General features: G+C 41.2%; 1 protein-coding gene across 2 annotated transcripts in view; it reads left to right on the top strand.

Annotated features, from left to right (window-relative positions):
* Nucleotides 1-9,868, top strand: part of camk1b (calcium/calmodulin-dependent protein kinase Ib) — a 35,487-nt gene extending 25,619 nt beyond the window's left edge. For both annotated transcript variants that reach the window (XM_053433574.1, XM_053433565.1), the window contains exons 4-12: nt 3,178-3,252; nt 4,546-4,684; nt 4,804-4,930; nt 5,462-5,537; nt 5,710-5,822; nt 6,062-6,140; nt 6,295-6,382; nt 6,525-6,621; nt 6,768-9,868. In XM_053433574.1, coding sequence (XP_053289549.1) covers nt 3,178-3,252; nt 4,546-4,684; nt 4,804-4,930; nt 5,462-5,537; nt 5,710-5,822; nt 6,062-6,140; nt 6,295-6,382; nt 6,525-6,621; nt 6,768-6,865 — 892 coding nt within the window. In that variant the 3' untranslated portion in view covers nt 6,866-9,868. The remainder of the gene's footprint in view (nt 1-3,177; nt 3,253-4,545; nt 4,685-4,803; nt 4,931-5,461; nt 5,538-5,709; nt 5,823-6,061; nt 6,141-6,294; nt 6,383-6,524; nt 6,622-6,767) is intronic.
* Nucleotides 9,869-17,962: the final 8,094 nt, after the last annotated feature.

Genomic DNA, 17,962 nt, shown 5'->3' on the forward strand with positions numbered 1-17,962 from the left:
CATGGCTTGTTATGCACCAACGCCTGGAAATTAAATTTGTGTGATAACGTTGCGCCAGAGACGGAGCTGCACCAGAGTCTAGGCTGCCAAAGTAAAGAAGAAGAAGAATTGTGCTCATTCGCACACTGTCTGTCTCCTGCAGAGTCATGTGACCTGGGAGTGAATGTTGATTATTCTCATTGCAGAAAAAAGCCAGATGTTAAGTGTTCTTTTTGACCTGTGGAAAAGGAGCTCTCTAATACACTTATATTATCTTTCTGAGATCATGGTGTTGTATAATCTGACCTAAAACCTGAAAGTGTGCACCTTTAGCCCTTGTTTCTATAATATGCAGGGTTATATCATATCACACTGATAAGAACTACTGCACGCACACTCTCTCTCTCTCCACCTGTACAAGGCATTTAATGTTTATTTTATTGAGAGAAAGGCAAGTGAGGATAACACAGCTGGTGATTGTGGAGCACTTTGAACTTATTTCTTTTTAGATGTGAGGGAATTACCGGCCACAGTGAAAAGGGCTGATCTACATTGGGTCCAAAGTTATTTTTAGAGCTCTTGTTGCCTGGGTTACAGGAGACACACACACAACTCAAGCCGGTATACAGCGAGGATCCCTCCTGAGGTGAGCGTGGTGGAATGAGGGTGGGGGGGGCAGTATTTTGCAGTTTGGATACAGTTTTGAAGAATGGAGTAAACTGAGGAAAAGTTGTCCTGAAAAACGTGGCCCCCTCCTCATCTGTGTGAAGTTCTTACAGAGTCATGATTCTTCACGGGAAAAAATCTGATATTTATTTATGAGGTTGTGCAATTTGGTGAGGATCCAAATAAAATCTTATTCTAATGAGTTAAAATGTGGGTTAATGAAGGACATTGGTGGAGGTAAATACTCTTTTATACATTACACTGTTCCTTCCTGTGAGGCAAGAACTTGTCATCTTCATGTTATTTTAAATGACACTTATGTATGATTGACTTGTGTTTATTTAATGTTTCCAAGGTGTATGTTCTTTTGTTTAAACTCTCTAAGAAGATTGAAATATCGTACCTGGTGGTTCAGTTTGTGTTGGGACAGATGGAAAGCCAGATGATCCTCAGTCTCCTGACTGTTCTGATTACTGTCAGATGGCTGCCCAGCCTAGTGCTGCTTTGATAAAGCACAAATAGCCAAGTGAGATCATCAAGCTCGTCTTCCTCCAATGAATCTAGACCAAACATTTACTCAAACGCTGATGTGCAAATCCAGTGACTAAGCTCACTCTGCTATAGGCATGTGTAGCCATGACCAATTAGAGGACTTGCTTTTGAGAACCTGAAAAATGTCACGTTGTTCTGTCTCAGTAAAGAAACTGTGAAAGGTTTGTATCATTATTTTTGTGACCGAAAATGTTCACAATTATCAAGGTATGTTAACGTGTGCTTAAATATAAGTTGGATAATATACACCAGGTTTTTACTAGATATTCTATTTGTTTATCATATTATTTGACTTGCTAACTTTGGTTGATGCTGGAGAGTATCAAGCAATTAACCAAGGTACTTACAGTAATTCAGGATTGAAATGGTAAAACTATTCACATAACTACCTTAAAACCAGTAACCGTTTGATTTCTTATCTCATTTTTGGAATTTTTATGTTTCTCACCACACGTTTCTCGTCGAGATATTGACGCCGTTATTAAAAAGTTATCTAAAGTCTTCTAAGGAAGGAAGTTGTGGAACTTCTTACTCAATATCCTGAGAATGGTAACAATATGTCATTCTGTACAAGCAGTAAGTAAGATCACAACTACCTTAATGAAGCTGAAATTAAACATGTAATGTAAATCACCATTCTAATATGCTTGATGGAGGTTGAGTGTTTTAAGAGGAGATTTCTCTTGGACGTTTATGGTTATATCTCCTGAAACTTGCATGATCTCTTTTGTGTGAAGAAACATTTTACAGAAACCAGATTTTAGAAAACACTTCTCCCTCCACAGGAGCTTTAAGTTCCAGGGCTATGATGCATTCATTCGTTCATTCATTAGCCCACTAACTGATCTGGGGAAAAACTCAATTGTGTATTACAAATATTAAAAATACAAAATGTCAACGTTGGAAACAAAAGAAAATAAGAGTGATGTTAGTTGGGTGGTAAAATTAAATATTCTGAGACCAAGCCAGGCTTAAACAAAAGGTTCATTAAATGTGTGTGTCATTATGTGAGAAACTCAACAGACTATAGATTTAAGAATCAGTAGATTTGCTGGTTTCACCCACGTGTCAGATACAGATGTTACAGGGTCGAAACCGCTGTTCTCTAATCTGCCGACATCTGGGCTCTGATGCCTTGTCAGACTCATGGGTGCTGACAGAGGTTAGCAAATGACTCACCAGCCCTCAACAGACATTTCCGCTCTCTGACAATCACTAGGGCCACTGTCCACCATCTCTGTGGGCATCACCCACACAAACTAATCTGCTCAGAAATCCATACCAAACACAGCGACTCGGCTGCATCATGCATCTGACCTTATCTCATTGTGTGTGAAAGGTGCACACTCGAGCTGGTTTCACTTGCGTCTGCTCACTGGGCAGGTTTAATCCATCATTCATCCTCCACTGGGTCCATCTCTAAGTAGATGAATGAAGGTGTCCGTGCATTGTTTCAATCTGGATCAGACTCATTGCTGTAATCCAGCATGAGCTGAGGCCGAGACATACTGTACCTGAAGTACAGCTATGACACGTGGCCTTGTGTTGCCTGTCAGCTCAGCACCCGTCACATGCATCGTAGGCTAAATTAAAAACACTGTAACACAGCGTGCAGGATGAGTGCAAAAAGAGGAAATCATAATGGAGTAAAAAAAGTCTTAGAGTTAAAGGCACCCTTCGGAGTTCCGATCTAAATCTGGGGAGTCACCTTCTCACCCCTGTCAATGCACCCACGGGTCTCAGGGGGGCAGCAGCTCACGGAGTTCAGCCAATTAGGGAGCTGCATGCCACCACACAGTGTAGTCTCGCCTACAGCCTGTAAACAGTGCACGTGACTGGTGGAGGAAGCTGCATGGTGGGTGCATGCACAACCATGTATCTACTTTGAATAATGGCAATGACAAGTCAAAATGTGGTAAAACATTAGAAGAAGAATAAAATGAACAACCCATTGTCTTCCTCTTCTCTCCCTCCTCGCAGGATTAAGCACGCCAACATTGTGTCTCTGGAGGAAATATTCGAGAGTAAATCACACCTCTACCTTGTCATGCAACTGTGAGTATTCACATATGTGAGGGCTTGTATGATGTGTGTTTCATCTCCCACACACTGCTTGTCACACGCCATTAATTGCACTCTGTAGCTCACTAGCGCGTGCATGATCACACACACACACTCACACACACACACACACACACACACACACACACACACACACACACACACACACACACACACACACACACACACACACACACACACACACACACACACAAAGGCAAACCATGTACTATGCCTACTCATGAACACCAGTGGGGAGTTTGCCCTCACACCTGCAGCCTGACAGCCTCCCACCCACCTCAGCTCCTGAAATGTCAGAGAGGGAGCATGAGAGAAAGAAGAGATCAGGATCAGCAGCATTATTCACCCAGAGGCTCCTGACAACATCAATCATCCACAATATAATCACAGTTAGTGTGAAATCAGAGAAATAAAAGCCGGAAGCAGAGAGGAAGGGGGGTGCATTTAAGAAATAGAAGGATTAGTGGGGAAATTCTCTTCTTTTATATTTGTGTTTATTTTTAATGACTGTTCAGACTCTTTCAATAAAATATGTTGCTTCATAAAAGCATTGTGTGACCTTGCAATACTTCCCTTATTTAAGGTTTCATTTAACACCCGGTGCGTCTTCTGTTTTATGTCAACAACACAAATTCTAAAACGCGTTTCAGTGAGATGTAAAACTAATGAGGGGAACAACGCTGCGTCATGAGGGAATAGAAAGTATGTGGTCAAGGTGACGTAAAGGATATTTTTGTCCTGACTGAGCCGTGACAGAGGTTGAGTCACTTTTTAAAAACACCTAAATGTTCAGTGATACTCGGTTACTCTGCAGGATTCCTCCCCTTCCCTCTTCTTCTTCTTTCTTTTTCCTTTTTCCTTTCCTTTTCTCTGTAACTGTCCATCTGTCTTCTATAAATGTTTTTTTTCATTAGTCCCCATAATGTAAATCATTAAAACTCGTGTGTGTGTGTGTGTGTCTGTGTGTGTGTGTGTGTGTGTGTGTGTGTGTGTGTGTTTTAGAGAGAGGTTAAAAGAAACGCATCCTTTTAGTTCAGTAGATGCGCAGAGCGAAGGCTCCCTCTAGTGGCTTCAAGCTTGATCACAATGTTTCTCGTTTTCTGTGGTTTTTATTCCTTCTTCCACTTTCTTAATACATTAATTTATTGCTTTTGCAGTTTATCCTGCTAATCGGGTTATTATCTCCTCTCTGGCCTCCTTAAATACATCTTAAAATCTGTGTTTGGTCCTTCACATTGATGCCCAGATGTCTCCCTCTCTGTGCAGGGTGTCTGGCGGGGAACTCTTCGATCGCATCATAGAGAAGGGCTTCTACACAGAGAAAGATGCCAGCAAACTCATTCAGCAGATTTTGGATGCAGTCAAATATCTCCACGATATGGGAATTGTGCACCGGGACCTCAAGGTCAGTCAGGAGTCAGAGATATATATGTTAACACCCAAACAGACATGTTTTCTTAGTATCTGTAATTATCACTATACTGTAATATTGGCGGAAAGTAAACTCAGGTGTTGTATTTGCAGCCGGAGAACCTGTTGTACTACAGCATGGATGAAGACTCTAAAATCATGATCAGTGACTTTGGTCTGTCTAAAATTGAGGGATCTGGCAGTGTGATGTCGACTGCCTGTGGAACACCTGGATACGTTGGTAATGAAAATCAAAAACTATGTTAACAATCAACCCCTGTTTCATGTAGTATTATAGAAGAACAAATTTGTTGATTTTGTTGATATAGCGGTTAGGATTCCTGGTTTTCCCTCTGGTGACCGGGGGCAGGACATAGAGCGAGCTGTCCTCTAATCAGAGAGTTGGTGGTTCCATCCCCGGCTCCTTCACTTTACGTGCCAAAGTGTTCTTGGGCCAGGCACTGCAACCCAGATTGCCCCTGCCAACAGTGTTTGATAAAGTGCTACAGATAGATTCACTGTATGTGTGAACGGCAAAACTGATATATTGCTACATACATAAAATAATTCAGTATCTCATAGACATTCAACAGACTCAACAAGTTAGTTATTTTGTTCGAGATGATACATGGATGCTGGTTTTGGTTTCCGTGGACTTCTGTAGCTGGTAGTAGTTGATTTAAATAGGTACGGTCTACATGCACAGATGGAAAATCGTGCACATTGGTTATTATTTTATTTTAACCGCATTACCATGTCTTTATTCTCTCAGCCCCTGAAGTGTTGGCTCAGAAACCCTACAGTAAAGCAGTGGACTGCTGGTCCATTGGTGTCATAGCCTATATTCTGTGAGTACAAATTTAAGACACAGAGCCAAACTAACTTTCAGACTGAAAAATTCTGCACTGACACAAGATTTGAATAGTTATAAAATCTTTATTTATGTTCCCAATCAATCAAGATGCTTCACCTTAACGTGTAATATGAAACATGACACCGGTCCTGTGTCCTGTGTCCCAGGTTGTGTGGTTACCCTCCCTTCTACGATGAGAACGATGCCAAACTGTTTGAGCAGATCCTGAAGGCAGAGTACGAGTTTGATTCTCCTTACTGGGACGACATCTCTGACTCAGGTATCAATCCAGTTTTCCATATGTGAATGGTTAATAATGTAACTCTCTTCTTATTGTCAATCATGACTGATTGTTTTTTTAGCAGTTAGACACTGAATTATTATCTAATTAATAACGTGTATCCATTCTTTAACTGATGTCACATTGTAACTCCTTCATGGATAAATAGACTGTCCCAGTTCTGAGCAGCCGCTGTCTTCATGACTCGTGAGTGTTATAATCTTTGTCCTTCATTACAGCAAAAGACTTTATAGTCCACCTGATGCAGAAAGACTCGAACACACGTTACACTTGTGACCAGGCGCTGCAGCACCCTTGGTACTGCTCCTGCACTGAATCATACAATCACATTACAAACAGCTCCTCTCATTACATTCCTTAACTTTGGGGATTTTCTCATTTAACAAATCTAGTGCCCTGTGTATTCCACTGTACTACACGTATGACACTCATAGTTTCCTCTCTTTGTCAGGATTGCTGGAGACACAGCTCTGGATAAGAACATCCACGAGTCCGTCAGTGCTCAGATCAAAAAGAACTTTGCTAAAAGCAAGTGGAAGGTGAGTCGGAGCCCCCGGTTTATTATTGACACAATTTGTGGTTGTTGAAGTATATAGTGCTTTCTGAAGATCCTATTTGGAAACGACGATGAGATTCTACTGTAATTCATGTTCGGCTGTTTGTGCGGCCTTTCCTCTGCAGCAAGCGTTCAATGCCACAGCGGTGGTTCGTCACATGCGGCGTCTCCAGCTAGGCACCAGTCACGAGGGACCAAACCCCACCCTACCAGTGGAAGAAGGTATCTGCCATGGCTCAGTTTGTGTCCTCTGCATTGTTTTGCTTATCTCGCCCACACGTAGTTGTGAGAGTGGTAAATATAGCGGTGTCATGTGCAGTGTCAAACAGCAGCACCGATAACGTGCCTGGTCTCCTTCTCTCTCTCAGGGGCTTGCTGTGAGGGAGGCTGCTCCCCGAACGTCGACGGTGGTGCCGACCCCTTGTCCAGCTGCACGTACCGCTGCCACCCGACCAGCAGGGTGTGATCCCTGCACCTGCTCCGCTCACCTATCTAATCAGTCCCACTGACTTTCCAATTTGAACCCCCACGGTGGAACCAGAGGCACCATCTGCCCCATTATCTGGTTAGGAATACAGTGTCATTCCAACCTGTCGCCTGCAGGGGGAGCAAGCCTGTCCAGCCTGAGAAGGAAGTCATAGAAGGTGAAAGAAAAGGAGGAGGAGGAGGGAGACTTGATGACAATGATGATGATGAAGCACCACAGTGAATCGTTTTTACAGACTGGGCTGATAGTTTGGGATGAGTTGAGATGGGGAGACAAAGCTGAGGAGGTGAAGATGCTCCTCCTCAACCAGCTTGTCAGGTGACATGTTTTTGCTGCAGCAGGACAGAGCTTGTTGGACACGGTTTTTACTAATCATTTTTTTATTCAACCTGTCTCTTTGTTTCTTTTATTGTTCCTTGTTATATATTGTTATATATTTTTATGTTGTCTCTTTAACCTCTAGCTGTTAGACTTTGTAGTGTAAATCCAGAAACAGCATCTGCATGATTAGAGACATAGATTTCCCCCATGCATGATTTGTTATCTATTGCAGAAATGCAGCACAGCAGTAAAATGCAAGTGATGGAGTGTTGTGCGCAGAGTTTATCAAGGGTTGATAAGGGCACATTTTCCAGTATACTGAAAGTAAACTGAGTTTAATATACAGAACGACAGTTTGTCTTAAAGTCACGCTTTTAGACAATCAGTGACATGATAGTTTATGCAATGAAAAATCCATCCATCTACTAAGTAGCATTTCCTCTGGTGATATGGTATTCCCACAAAGTGGTTGTGCTTTTTTCGAAGTTTCCCCCAATTTCTTAAATTTTTAACCCCGAACCTCTTTTAACACTCCAGCACAGGGATATACCTTCGTCTAAGGTGCCTTTAGGATTACTATATAGTACAATGGGTTAATTTCCAGGTAGCTTCAGAAAGGTGTTGTCTCTTTCTGCAGGGTTCTTGCAGGACAGGCATTTTTCTGTAACTTCAGATTTTGTATGTGTTTCATATTCAGCTTTAAAATGCAGTTTGTATGCTTTTTTGGGGTCTCAAAGTTAAGTACTGTAATCTCAGACAGGATGCCTGTGCACGTACAGTGCCGATTGTCATTACATTCAACCGCATATTGTTTTCACAGCATCTACTTAAATAAAAAACATTTAAGTAAAGCACTTGGAATTATGTTTTCAAGGCTTGTGAGCTTTACCAAGAACAGCATTTATTTAGAAAAAAAAATGTGTTCATGTATCTAAATACAGTTTTTGCAAAAAACAAACAAACCTGCAAACCTGAATTGTGAGCTTAGTGATCCTCCTTATCCTCAGAACTAGTCCGATTGTGGGATTGTGGGAATCCCCAAAAAGAAAAGCAGCAAAAATCTGTTTTCAGGATTACAAACAATTTGAATATGCATCTGATTGGACCACTCCATCTTTACAATGGTGAATACTGAGTGCATTCTTCTTCTTTTTTTCATTCACTCTTCTTCAAGGTGGCGCAGTGTGTGTTATTGGTTTTTATAAAGAATCCTATGCTTTGAATTGTTGTTGTGGAGTAACAAATGCAGAGGAGCTTTATGCACAGTTGTTGTCCTCTGGGCCTTTTACAGACAGCCTGCATGAGGACCCTCCATCATCTAATCACTCCATCCTAAACTCTGTAAGGAGAACCGTTTGTTTCTATACATTGATGGATTTAAAGCATTGGTGTGTTCTGGGTATATTCATGATGTAGCTTGAAATTTCTTAAATCCCATGATTAATAATGAATAGTGCTCCTTGTGATGATGTTACAGTGGCCAGCAGATGCTGAAAGTGATTGCAACAGGAGACATGTTTGTCAGATTGTCTTCAAAACATCATGCAGATGAGTAGAGCAGCAGAAGTGGTAATATTATTCCAACATGACAAAGTAATTCTCATTGTTGCTGCTTCAAAAAGTACTTTCCAGCTTTATTCAGCATCAGGTCGACGTTGTAGTGTATTTGAACAGTAATTTGACTTGTGACTACAAACTGTAAAGCATATAGTCGAAAGAGTGGTCTCCAGTGAGAAATATTTGTACGTCCCAACTGTGACAATGAGACACCCAGTTCAGCACAGTAAAGCACATGCATAGAGGCAGCTGTCATCCACAGTCCTATGAATGTTGAGAGACTGATAATATATATGGTAAATTATATAATATGAGTAATGAAGACAAGTCTCTTAACTTGATTTGTTGCCACAAACACTGATCATTTGCTGAGTCTCCTGTGCTATCATTTAGCTCCCGTACCTTCTGGAGATGATAAACTTATTTATCGCAATAAAAACACAAAGTCTTTACCTGCTAAATACACAGGAATGCACAACATCCCACGTAGACCAGATTAGAAATGTGTGCGACAAAACTATTTCAAGGTATAAGGAGGGGTGATATTTAAAGATAATAAAACGGAAAAGCAAAGGTTTTTACATTCCAGTGTGATAAAACAAGTGATCATGAAATATATAACCGTATCCCATGACCTCACCTCTCAACCACCTCGGTAGGAAAATGGCAGCGGTGAAGTAGAATTATAGTTGAGGAGAAGTTACACTAACCTTGCCCTCAGAGTTGGATGACTACAGGGTATATTATGATCAACCGCCACAGCTTCTGCATTAAAAATTGATCATTTATACAGCATTTTATCCACAGGTTTTGAAGAGAGAGCAAAGAGATTCTCTGTGTGAAGGCTTCTCCTTTAATCGCTCATTGAATTAACAGTGTCTGGTGAGATTTGTTGTATAAATGAGCATTTTTACCATTGATATGTTGCCTTTTAAATAAATGCTGTTTGGGGCTACAGTACCTCCTGTATACACCAATGCAATGCATCAGGGGTTATTGAAAAGTGAATATTGCTCAGTGACAGTGTGAAAGCCAGTGATTTTGTGCTTGGAACATATTTGTAAGTGATACATTTAATAAAATCCCTGTCTATGCATCATGGAACCGACCAGATTCCTTACCTTCCATTTATGTCATTTACTTAATAATGTGTAAATATTATCCAATATATGATGAAAGAAATATTGAGCAAATGGCTTATGCACAACCAGAAACCGTGAAACAACAGATAGTTAGGATGATGTTATTGACTTTATATCTTTATTCCCTAACATATTTTTTTGATATATATTATTTTACCATACAAAACAAAGCTGTTTAGAAACAAACTCAAGAAAACAGCCTGTAAATTAATATAACCTAACTTACACTTCAATACATTTAAATGGAGAGTTTAATAGGAGGCTAAACCGCCTTAAAATGCAGCTAATTAGTTAAGATACACTAAGCAGGGGCTAGTTAAGATGGCTGTTTCGCTTCTTTTTAAGATTTCTGTCAAATTTGTGATACAGGAAACACAAAGAGGCAAAACAGTTTAGCGTCAGTCAAAGTGTTTTTCTCCGTCTAACTGTAAACAAATCAGCCATTTGGTTTTAACTGTTTTGTTGAGACTGCAATATTGCTGTGCGTCCACTAATCGGAAAGTCACCAAAGAGTTTCTGACGTCATTTATAGACCAATTGACATAATGGACATATTGACATATTAAAATCGATCTTTTAATATGAACTTGTCAATAGACTGCATAAGGTGTCATGGTGTTGTCTAGTAGCTCAAAAAATATAAATAAAAGAACTTTTGTTTTTACGGTGTCCATGTTTCTTCCATATCCTGACTTCAAAGCACATGAACAAAATTGGAAAAACAGGAAATGGAACCTTCCTTAACATGCTGAAAAAAATGTCCAATTAGATTCTGGTCTCGGCAGAATGGATTCCCTATTATATCTTTATCTCGTAACAGTTCTCTAATTATTTCTATAATTCGCGTAACACATTCGCTCTGATACTTTTCTCAGTGCTGAAATTCTGCGAGCGTTGAGCTCATGAAATAGCTTTGTGGCATACGAGGTCTGTCATGAATGTTAATTTCATACTCTGCTACTTGAGGCCTCTCTGGTCCTCTCGGAGGAATGCTGGGTAATTGAGGCTTGTGGTCTGGCTGCATTGGAAGAGAGCGGCGAGGGGGAGCGCGAGCAGGAGTCTGGCGGTCGACCTCATTCAGGAGACGGCGGACTGAGTAAAAGCGATGCGGTCAGACCAGAAACATGGGACTGATTCAAAATAATGGGAGAGAAATTGCATGAATCAAAAGGTGGAGAGTGCTGTAGGATGCAGCCAGCGTTTAGATGTGGAAGAGGGGAAAAAACAAATTGAAACGAGGCCAAGGGTGAAACATAGCGTCGTGTGGAACAGTACAACTGAACTGAGGATGGGGCAGGAGGAGAGTGGGTCTGCATTTTGCATATCGGTATGAATGGGGTTAGTTTCTCCACTAAACAGAAGCAGCTGATGAAGATCGTGCCTCGTCCACATCTTCCTCTCTGTGTGAGTCTGGAGTGCTGCTGCCCATGCTTGAACGGAATGTGATCCATGGTCTGGTTACAGTGAACCACTGCTATGGCTGACTCAACTTCACTGCTAATGTAAAACTTTTATAGGCACTGAAAGCAAATTGCTGATGATGAAGTCTGCACAGATTTGTCCCATGAGGAGGGAAGAAATCATCTGGAGCACAACTGCTGTGAACGCTGCAAACAACAGCTGCTTTCAGTCCTCTGGTGCGGAGACAGTTTTCAAATTTGTGTAATATGTTAATATGTGTAACAATTTCATGGCAATACATCCGACCGTTGTTGAGCCATTTCACTTGAAACCGCACATTTCAATCTCACAGCGGCTCAAGGGGAAAGATGGGGTCAAGCTCTTGGGATCAGGAGTGTATGTATAGAATTCCACGTCACTCCACCCAATAACATGGGTTAAGTGTGGACCAAATGTGTGGATCAACAACCAAAAGCAGTCTGGTTCTTCCTGTCCTGCTAACCCACAGATACAAGGTGACCTGTTGTATCTGGTTTTTCTGTTTTAGGTTTTAGACTTTTTTAGTTTAGTTTATTTCGAAGGTGTTTAAAAAAATGTAAAACATAACAAGTTAAATATTCAGTGACATGAATCAACATCGTTTAACATCTCATTTTCTGTCCGAAAAGGAGTACACGGTGCAGATGTTGTGTGCATACCAAGCACACACACACAGACACACACACACACACACACAGACAGACACACAGACACACACACACGCTCCCTTCTTGTCCGTCAGCAGGGATATTAATGGGCTAATATCTGTCAGTACTTGCCGGAGGTTTACGTGTCCATTATGTCCACGTCGTCCTTCAACATGTCCATTTAAAGATAGTTTCTACAAGTTGTTTGAGTTTGTCACTCTTCTTTCCTTCATCATTACTTATAAATATGTGATAAATATAGTAGAAGGGTCTATGAGGACATTTAGCAAAGGGAAACTTTCGAAATAGGAGAAAAGTGGCCATTTAGAATGATTTTTCCTAATAAAAAATTACCAAAACTCTGTTGTACCTCTACTGCTGTAAAAGTGATAATTATGTCAGATCTGTGACAAGTCAACCCTATCTCCAATAACTTAACATTTCAGTGGGAAATGTTAACGTCATCCATGGTTGCACAAATGGTGGAAATTGCACATTGCTTTAAATAACTGTGGCATTTGATGTAAATGGGTGCACAGTAAATGTGTAATGTAAAAACAAAGCAATGTTTTTCTCTTGCAGTTTGGTAAAGAAAAAAAAAAAAACTTTTACCCTTCAGAGCTCAGAGTAATAAACCAAATGTTATTTATGATGTAAATGGTTCGAAGGAATTGCATCAGCATTTAAATACACAGCAACGCCAAAATCAGATCTACAGATGAAAACAGAACCTCTCTGGTGAAGGTTCCAACAAATTCAATGACATGCTATCTCTAGTCAGATATGTTGTTTATATTCAGGAGGATGTTCAGCATTTAATCCCAACCAGCATCTCATGATGCCATATGACATGTACAGTATATGCTGCAGCTGCATTTTGCACAAGGTTTAAATTATGTGTTAAGACTTTGAGTTTCTTTAAAAAAACTCTTAACTAATCTCTTTCTCTCTCTCTCTCTCTCCCTCTCTCTCCCTCCCTCCCTCTCTCTCTCTCACTTAAGACAAGACATGCAGTATTACAGCTTGAGTTAGAGACAGTTGTATGGACAGATTAAGAGTGGATGTATAGACATAATACAAAATGAACACACACACTCATATTCATCTCTGGAGCTAACGACTGTGATTTTTCCTTGTATCTTAGCTGCGCAGCGTCAGATGGCTCAGGGCATCTTGGCCAAATATTTTCTTTGGACCAAAGCACAGGAAAACAGACAGAAACCATTAATTCATGAGGATTTTCCAGACCCACTTCTCCTCGGCCTCTTGGTCTCACATTGTTTGAGGAGTAACAACCAGGTTGATTGAGTTTGAGAAAGTAAAAGTCCTTGAGGTGCTGGAGCACAGCGGCGGGCAGGAAACTGAAACTACACAGTGAGATCAGCGTCCTCTTTGTACCCTGGAGATGAGTGACGTTCACTCACCGTGAATGACTCACTTCAGCAAGTTAACTTAAACCAAAGAAAAACTGTTCAGAGACTTCAGTTGCTTGCAATCAATGCTCAGCACAGAGTATACTGAAGCCAAAGCACTGCCTTTTACCAAATGTTGCAGACCCTCAAAGTCCTGCATGACTGTGCCAACCACAGTTGGTAATAATAAATAGGATGAAGAGTAGGAAGAAAAAATAGACGAGGGAGTATCTGGCAGAGCGACAAGACCCACTAATTTTCCACTTTTGGGAAATTTCAGCCTACAATTAGGATCGAACATCACCAGGGACTTGACATCCATGTTACTCGCTGTGGGAATACAGGCCCGTGCTTGACATTAACCCCGACTACAGCTGGGAGGGAAAACACACTCTCGGTAGGAAAACATGAAACGAGGCAGGATAATGTGTTTCTTCACACCTTGAACTTCTATGATGGGACTTAACTGCTTTTGCAGGACACAGAGAGGAATTCTGGGGTCAGTCTGGGGGTCGTAGTTGCCAACAGAAATGTGTGTGTCTCTGTGAATGACGTCCTGTAAATCAGTTTCATTCATTCATGCTCCATGAGCCGCTCACAAGTCAGTATTCTTCTTTTCATGATTTCGCTGATTTCGGGTCTTGTTTACATAAAAGCTTGAAATGAACCCAGATGGTTCTCTCAGTATGGAGTCTTATAGCAGCTTAGTCACAATGTAAGCCCTTGACTTCTCTTAAGATCAGGTAACAGTCTTATTTTAGCCAATTTATCTGCATACATAACAAATCAAATATGCTCTGTACTGCAATAATAATAATAATACGTATTATTATTATTTATTTTTGTATTGTTAGCATTATAAATTTATGTATTTATTTCCAATGTTATATTCTTATTAATTTTATTTTTGTGATATATATATATATATATATATATAGAAGTCCTTTACCACACATACACCATGCATGTTGTAGACTGCAGGGTTATGCTTTACTTTGGAGTAATTTATGTTCCCATGAAATACTCTGGCGTAATATACAAAATTGTACTGATGTGCAGGGATGTGCTGTTGATGGAGAAAACTGCAGATTAAATCTGCTGTAACATGCCCAGTGACTCATGTCCAATGGAACTTAGCCAATATCGATTTCAAAACACCTTTTCATTCCAACAGATTTTGCTCAAAGCATTTTTCTGCTTTGTCCTGTACATGCAATAAATGAGTCATTGTTCTTTAACTGCTCAAAAACAATAAGGAACACATAATTGTCCCAGTTTAACCGCAAGTCAGAAATCAATCTGTACATTTAGGAAGCACAAGTCACAGGGATTAACCTGATTTGGTGCAAAATTTAAGTGACAACAGGCGCTTTGGAGAGGCCAAAGCAAGTGAACTCACAAAAAGAGAATGGTGTTCCATGTGATGGCCACAGACAGCTGCTCTCTCTTTATCCTTCTTCACCAATTATTCTATAGATTTGTGTTCTGCTAGTGTCCTTGTCCCTACTAGTATAATGAGGCTGTACCTGCAGCCCATTCAGGTTGCACTGGTAGTCCAGCTCCTACAGGATGGCTCATCGATACGTTCAGTCACAAGAAGGTTTGCTGTGTCTCCAGCACAGCGTCAAGAGCATGGAGAAGATACCAGGAGACTGGCCATTACACAAGGAGAGCTGGACCGGGTAGTAGAAGTTAAAGCTGCAGCAGGACCAGTGTCTGCTCCTTTGTGCGGGGAGGAACAGGAGGTGCACTGCCAGAGCCCTACAAATGACCTTCAGCAGGCTACACGTGTGCATGTTTCTGACCAAACTGAGGGTGGCATGAGGGCCTGATATCCTTGACCTGTGCTCACAGCCCAGCACCGTGCAGCGCGATTGGCATGCACAAGAGAACACCAGAACACAAGTCTCCCTCGGAACGCTCCCTCTCCTTGTTCAGCAAGTGATATTTCCCTTCTCCATCAAATCTGGAGCACCGGAAGTAGCAGCTATTCTCACATCTTGCATGCAACGTCTCAGTGTTTCTCAAAAATAGTAACATCTGTCTCCAGTCACCCATACAACTGATGGCCACAATTTGATGCTCCTCTCTCAGAACTATGCAAAAACTTTGACTCAGGTCCAGAATGACACAAAAGCCGCAACCCCTGAGCACAGGCTTAAATATGATGTAAACATCCAGAGTAGAAAATATGGCAATATAAACCAAACGACCCCAAATGTAACCATTAAGGGTATCGTTAACAACAAACAAATGAGATCCTGAATACCTCCATCTTGTCTTCTGGAGCTCCTCAACCAACCAGACAAAGAGAGAATCCAAGGGAAGGATGCAACGAGCAGGAGGAAGGAAGCAAGGAAGGAAAAAAGTAGATTGGCGCTGAAGGTACAAACTGCAGTCTAAATTTCACTAAGTGGGTGAAAGAAAGGGATGGATGGAAGAGAATATACCACAGCTGGAAGAACTTGTATGTAATGAAGTGACTTCCAGCCTGAATTAAGTGTGCGTTATGGTCTATTGTGAGAAACTATGAACATGATAAGTTATTTCACTGAGTGAAAAACCAACAGTGAAAGCAGAGGGAAACACAAGTTCTCCAGTTTGACCCATCACCTTTTTTTGCACGCCATGACTGGGCCAAGGAATCAAATTACTGAGCTCACTCCTTTTGGCTCGCCAAGATGCTGATTTTGCGTCCCTATGGTCCAAAGTTGGAGCTTACAATAGCGAGGGGAAGGGGGGTGAAGCATTGTGATTGGCACTTTGAGTTTTGCCAGACAGCAACAGCAGAACAGTCTCTGAAGACAAACACACACATCAGTCATCCTCATTGAAAGAGACATGGACAGACAACAATGAAAAATCCGTTGTGCCAGAAGAGGCTACAGCTGGTCAAGTGTGACGAGACGATGAGGAAACGTTTCCACTCAAACTGAAGCCTCGCTCACAGATGTGCTGGGTGATGTTCAGAAGAAAGAGGAAAGGTATTTCTGACTTTCTGGAATGGACCATGATATCAAATTTCTTGAAATGCTGTTGTGAGTATGTTCCCTTTTTAACCATACCAGCAATGTGGCTGTGTGGCAGCTGGGTTGGTCCATCGCTATAGTCCTGATCAGTATCATAGCAGATATTGCCTTAAATTCATGGTCCCTAAAGGATGAATCCCACATTGACTTTCTCTCTGGTGGCACTTTGTGTTTGACATTTGTGTTTTTTCCTTGAAAACTAGCCAATGGATATCAAAGGAATTTGATGGAGAGATTCAAGTCCGCTGAAAACCAATTTGATCGACTTCTTTCATTATATCATAACATTTCCTATACCTCAGCCGCAGACTACTTGTTTCTCGCAGCTGAAATCTAATGTTAGCAGGCTAACCCCAGTGAATTTAAATGGGGGCCTATATGATAAAGATAATACCTGCGAAACACCTGCATACTTTTATCTATAATGTGAGCATTGGGTGTACTTTCTTAACTCTCTGAGGTGTTTATCACACCTGATTCTTACATGTTTGATGGAAGATTTAGTGACATTGAAACCTAGTGACCTAAATTGGCTTTCAGGTAACAAAGAAATGCAAATACTCTAGAGCCGCTACTGTAGACTCAAGGGAGAATCTGTATTTCTGCAGACCTAAATAATGACCTACAGAAACAATGAAGTCTGTAGCAAGTTAAGAAGCACAAAGTGAGAAACTCCAGTGATGGATTTCTTTGAGGAATATGAAAGACTCAGTGTAGCTGCTTGAGGAAATATGAGTAGAAAGGAGAAGAGTCTGAGAAGATAAAGGCTATTTACAAATACGATGCTGTGGATTAAAACACAACAAAAAGATGGAATCAGAGAAGCCAGAGAATAGTAAACATAAAACAAGACAAAGTAAATAAACCACATATAGCCACGTCCTCTGGAAAGGACCACCACAGTGCAGTCCTTCTGCTTGACATCTGTTTTGCAGCTTGGCTGTGCACGGTGGTTTATGTTGAGAGAGCAGCGTGTGTATATCATCTTTGGCCTGGGTCCATGGGACTCTGACAGTTGGCTGCAGGCAAGGTCGTAAAGGTTGCAAAGGTTTCACTGGGCGAAGAAGACGACAACGAGGAGACAAGATGTGGAGGGCGGAGCCGTTCCCTGCAGCACTTTGCTCCGACGGCAGATAGATGGGCAAGAACTTGTAAATGTCCCCTTCGTATCCTGCTCCACCGCAGATAAATGCTGCGGCTGAGCTCCCGATATAAAATGTGTTTAAGATGAGATTATTTTTTGGTTTCTCCCCTCTGTCTGACATGAAAACCATGCCCCCCCCCCCCCCCCCCCCCGTCCCCTTGGTTTCATGCAACAGCACCATATGGAAGAAATTTCAGCTCTCCTGGAAATTGAGTTGAAAATTCCATGTGCCAAGAAGATTTCGTGTCTGAAATGCTCCTGTGTTCTAAGTGAAAGTGCAGCAGACCGAAACTAGACAACAGTTTGACAGGAAGAGGTGAAAATAGGACCCTTTTATATTTTTAGGATTTATGTTGTTTTTGAATTTTTTATTTTTCTAAGATT

This window comes from Pleuronectes platessa, chromosome 2 (genome assembly GCF_947347685.1).
Source record: "Pleuronectes platessa chromosome 2, fPlePla1.1, whole genome shotgun sequence".
NCBI classification, from domain to species: domain Eukaryota; kingdom Metazoa; phylum Chordata; class Actinopteri; order Pleuronectiformes; family Pleuronectidae; genus Pleuronectes; species Pleuronectes platessa.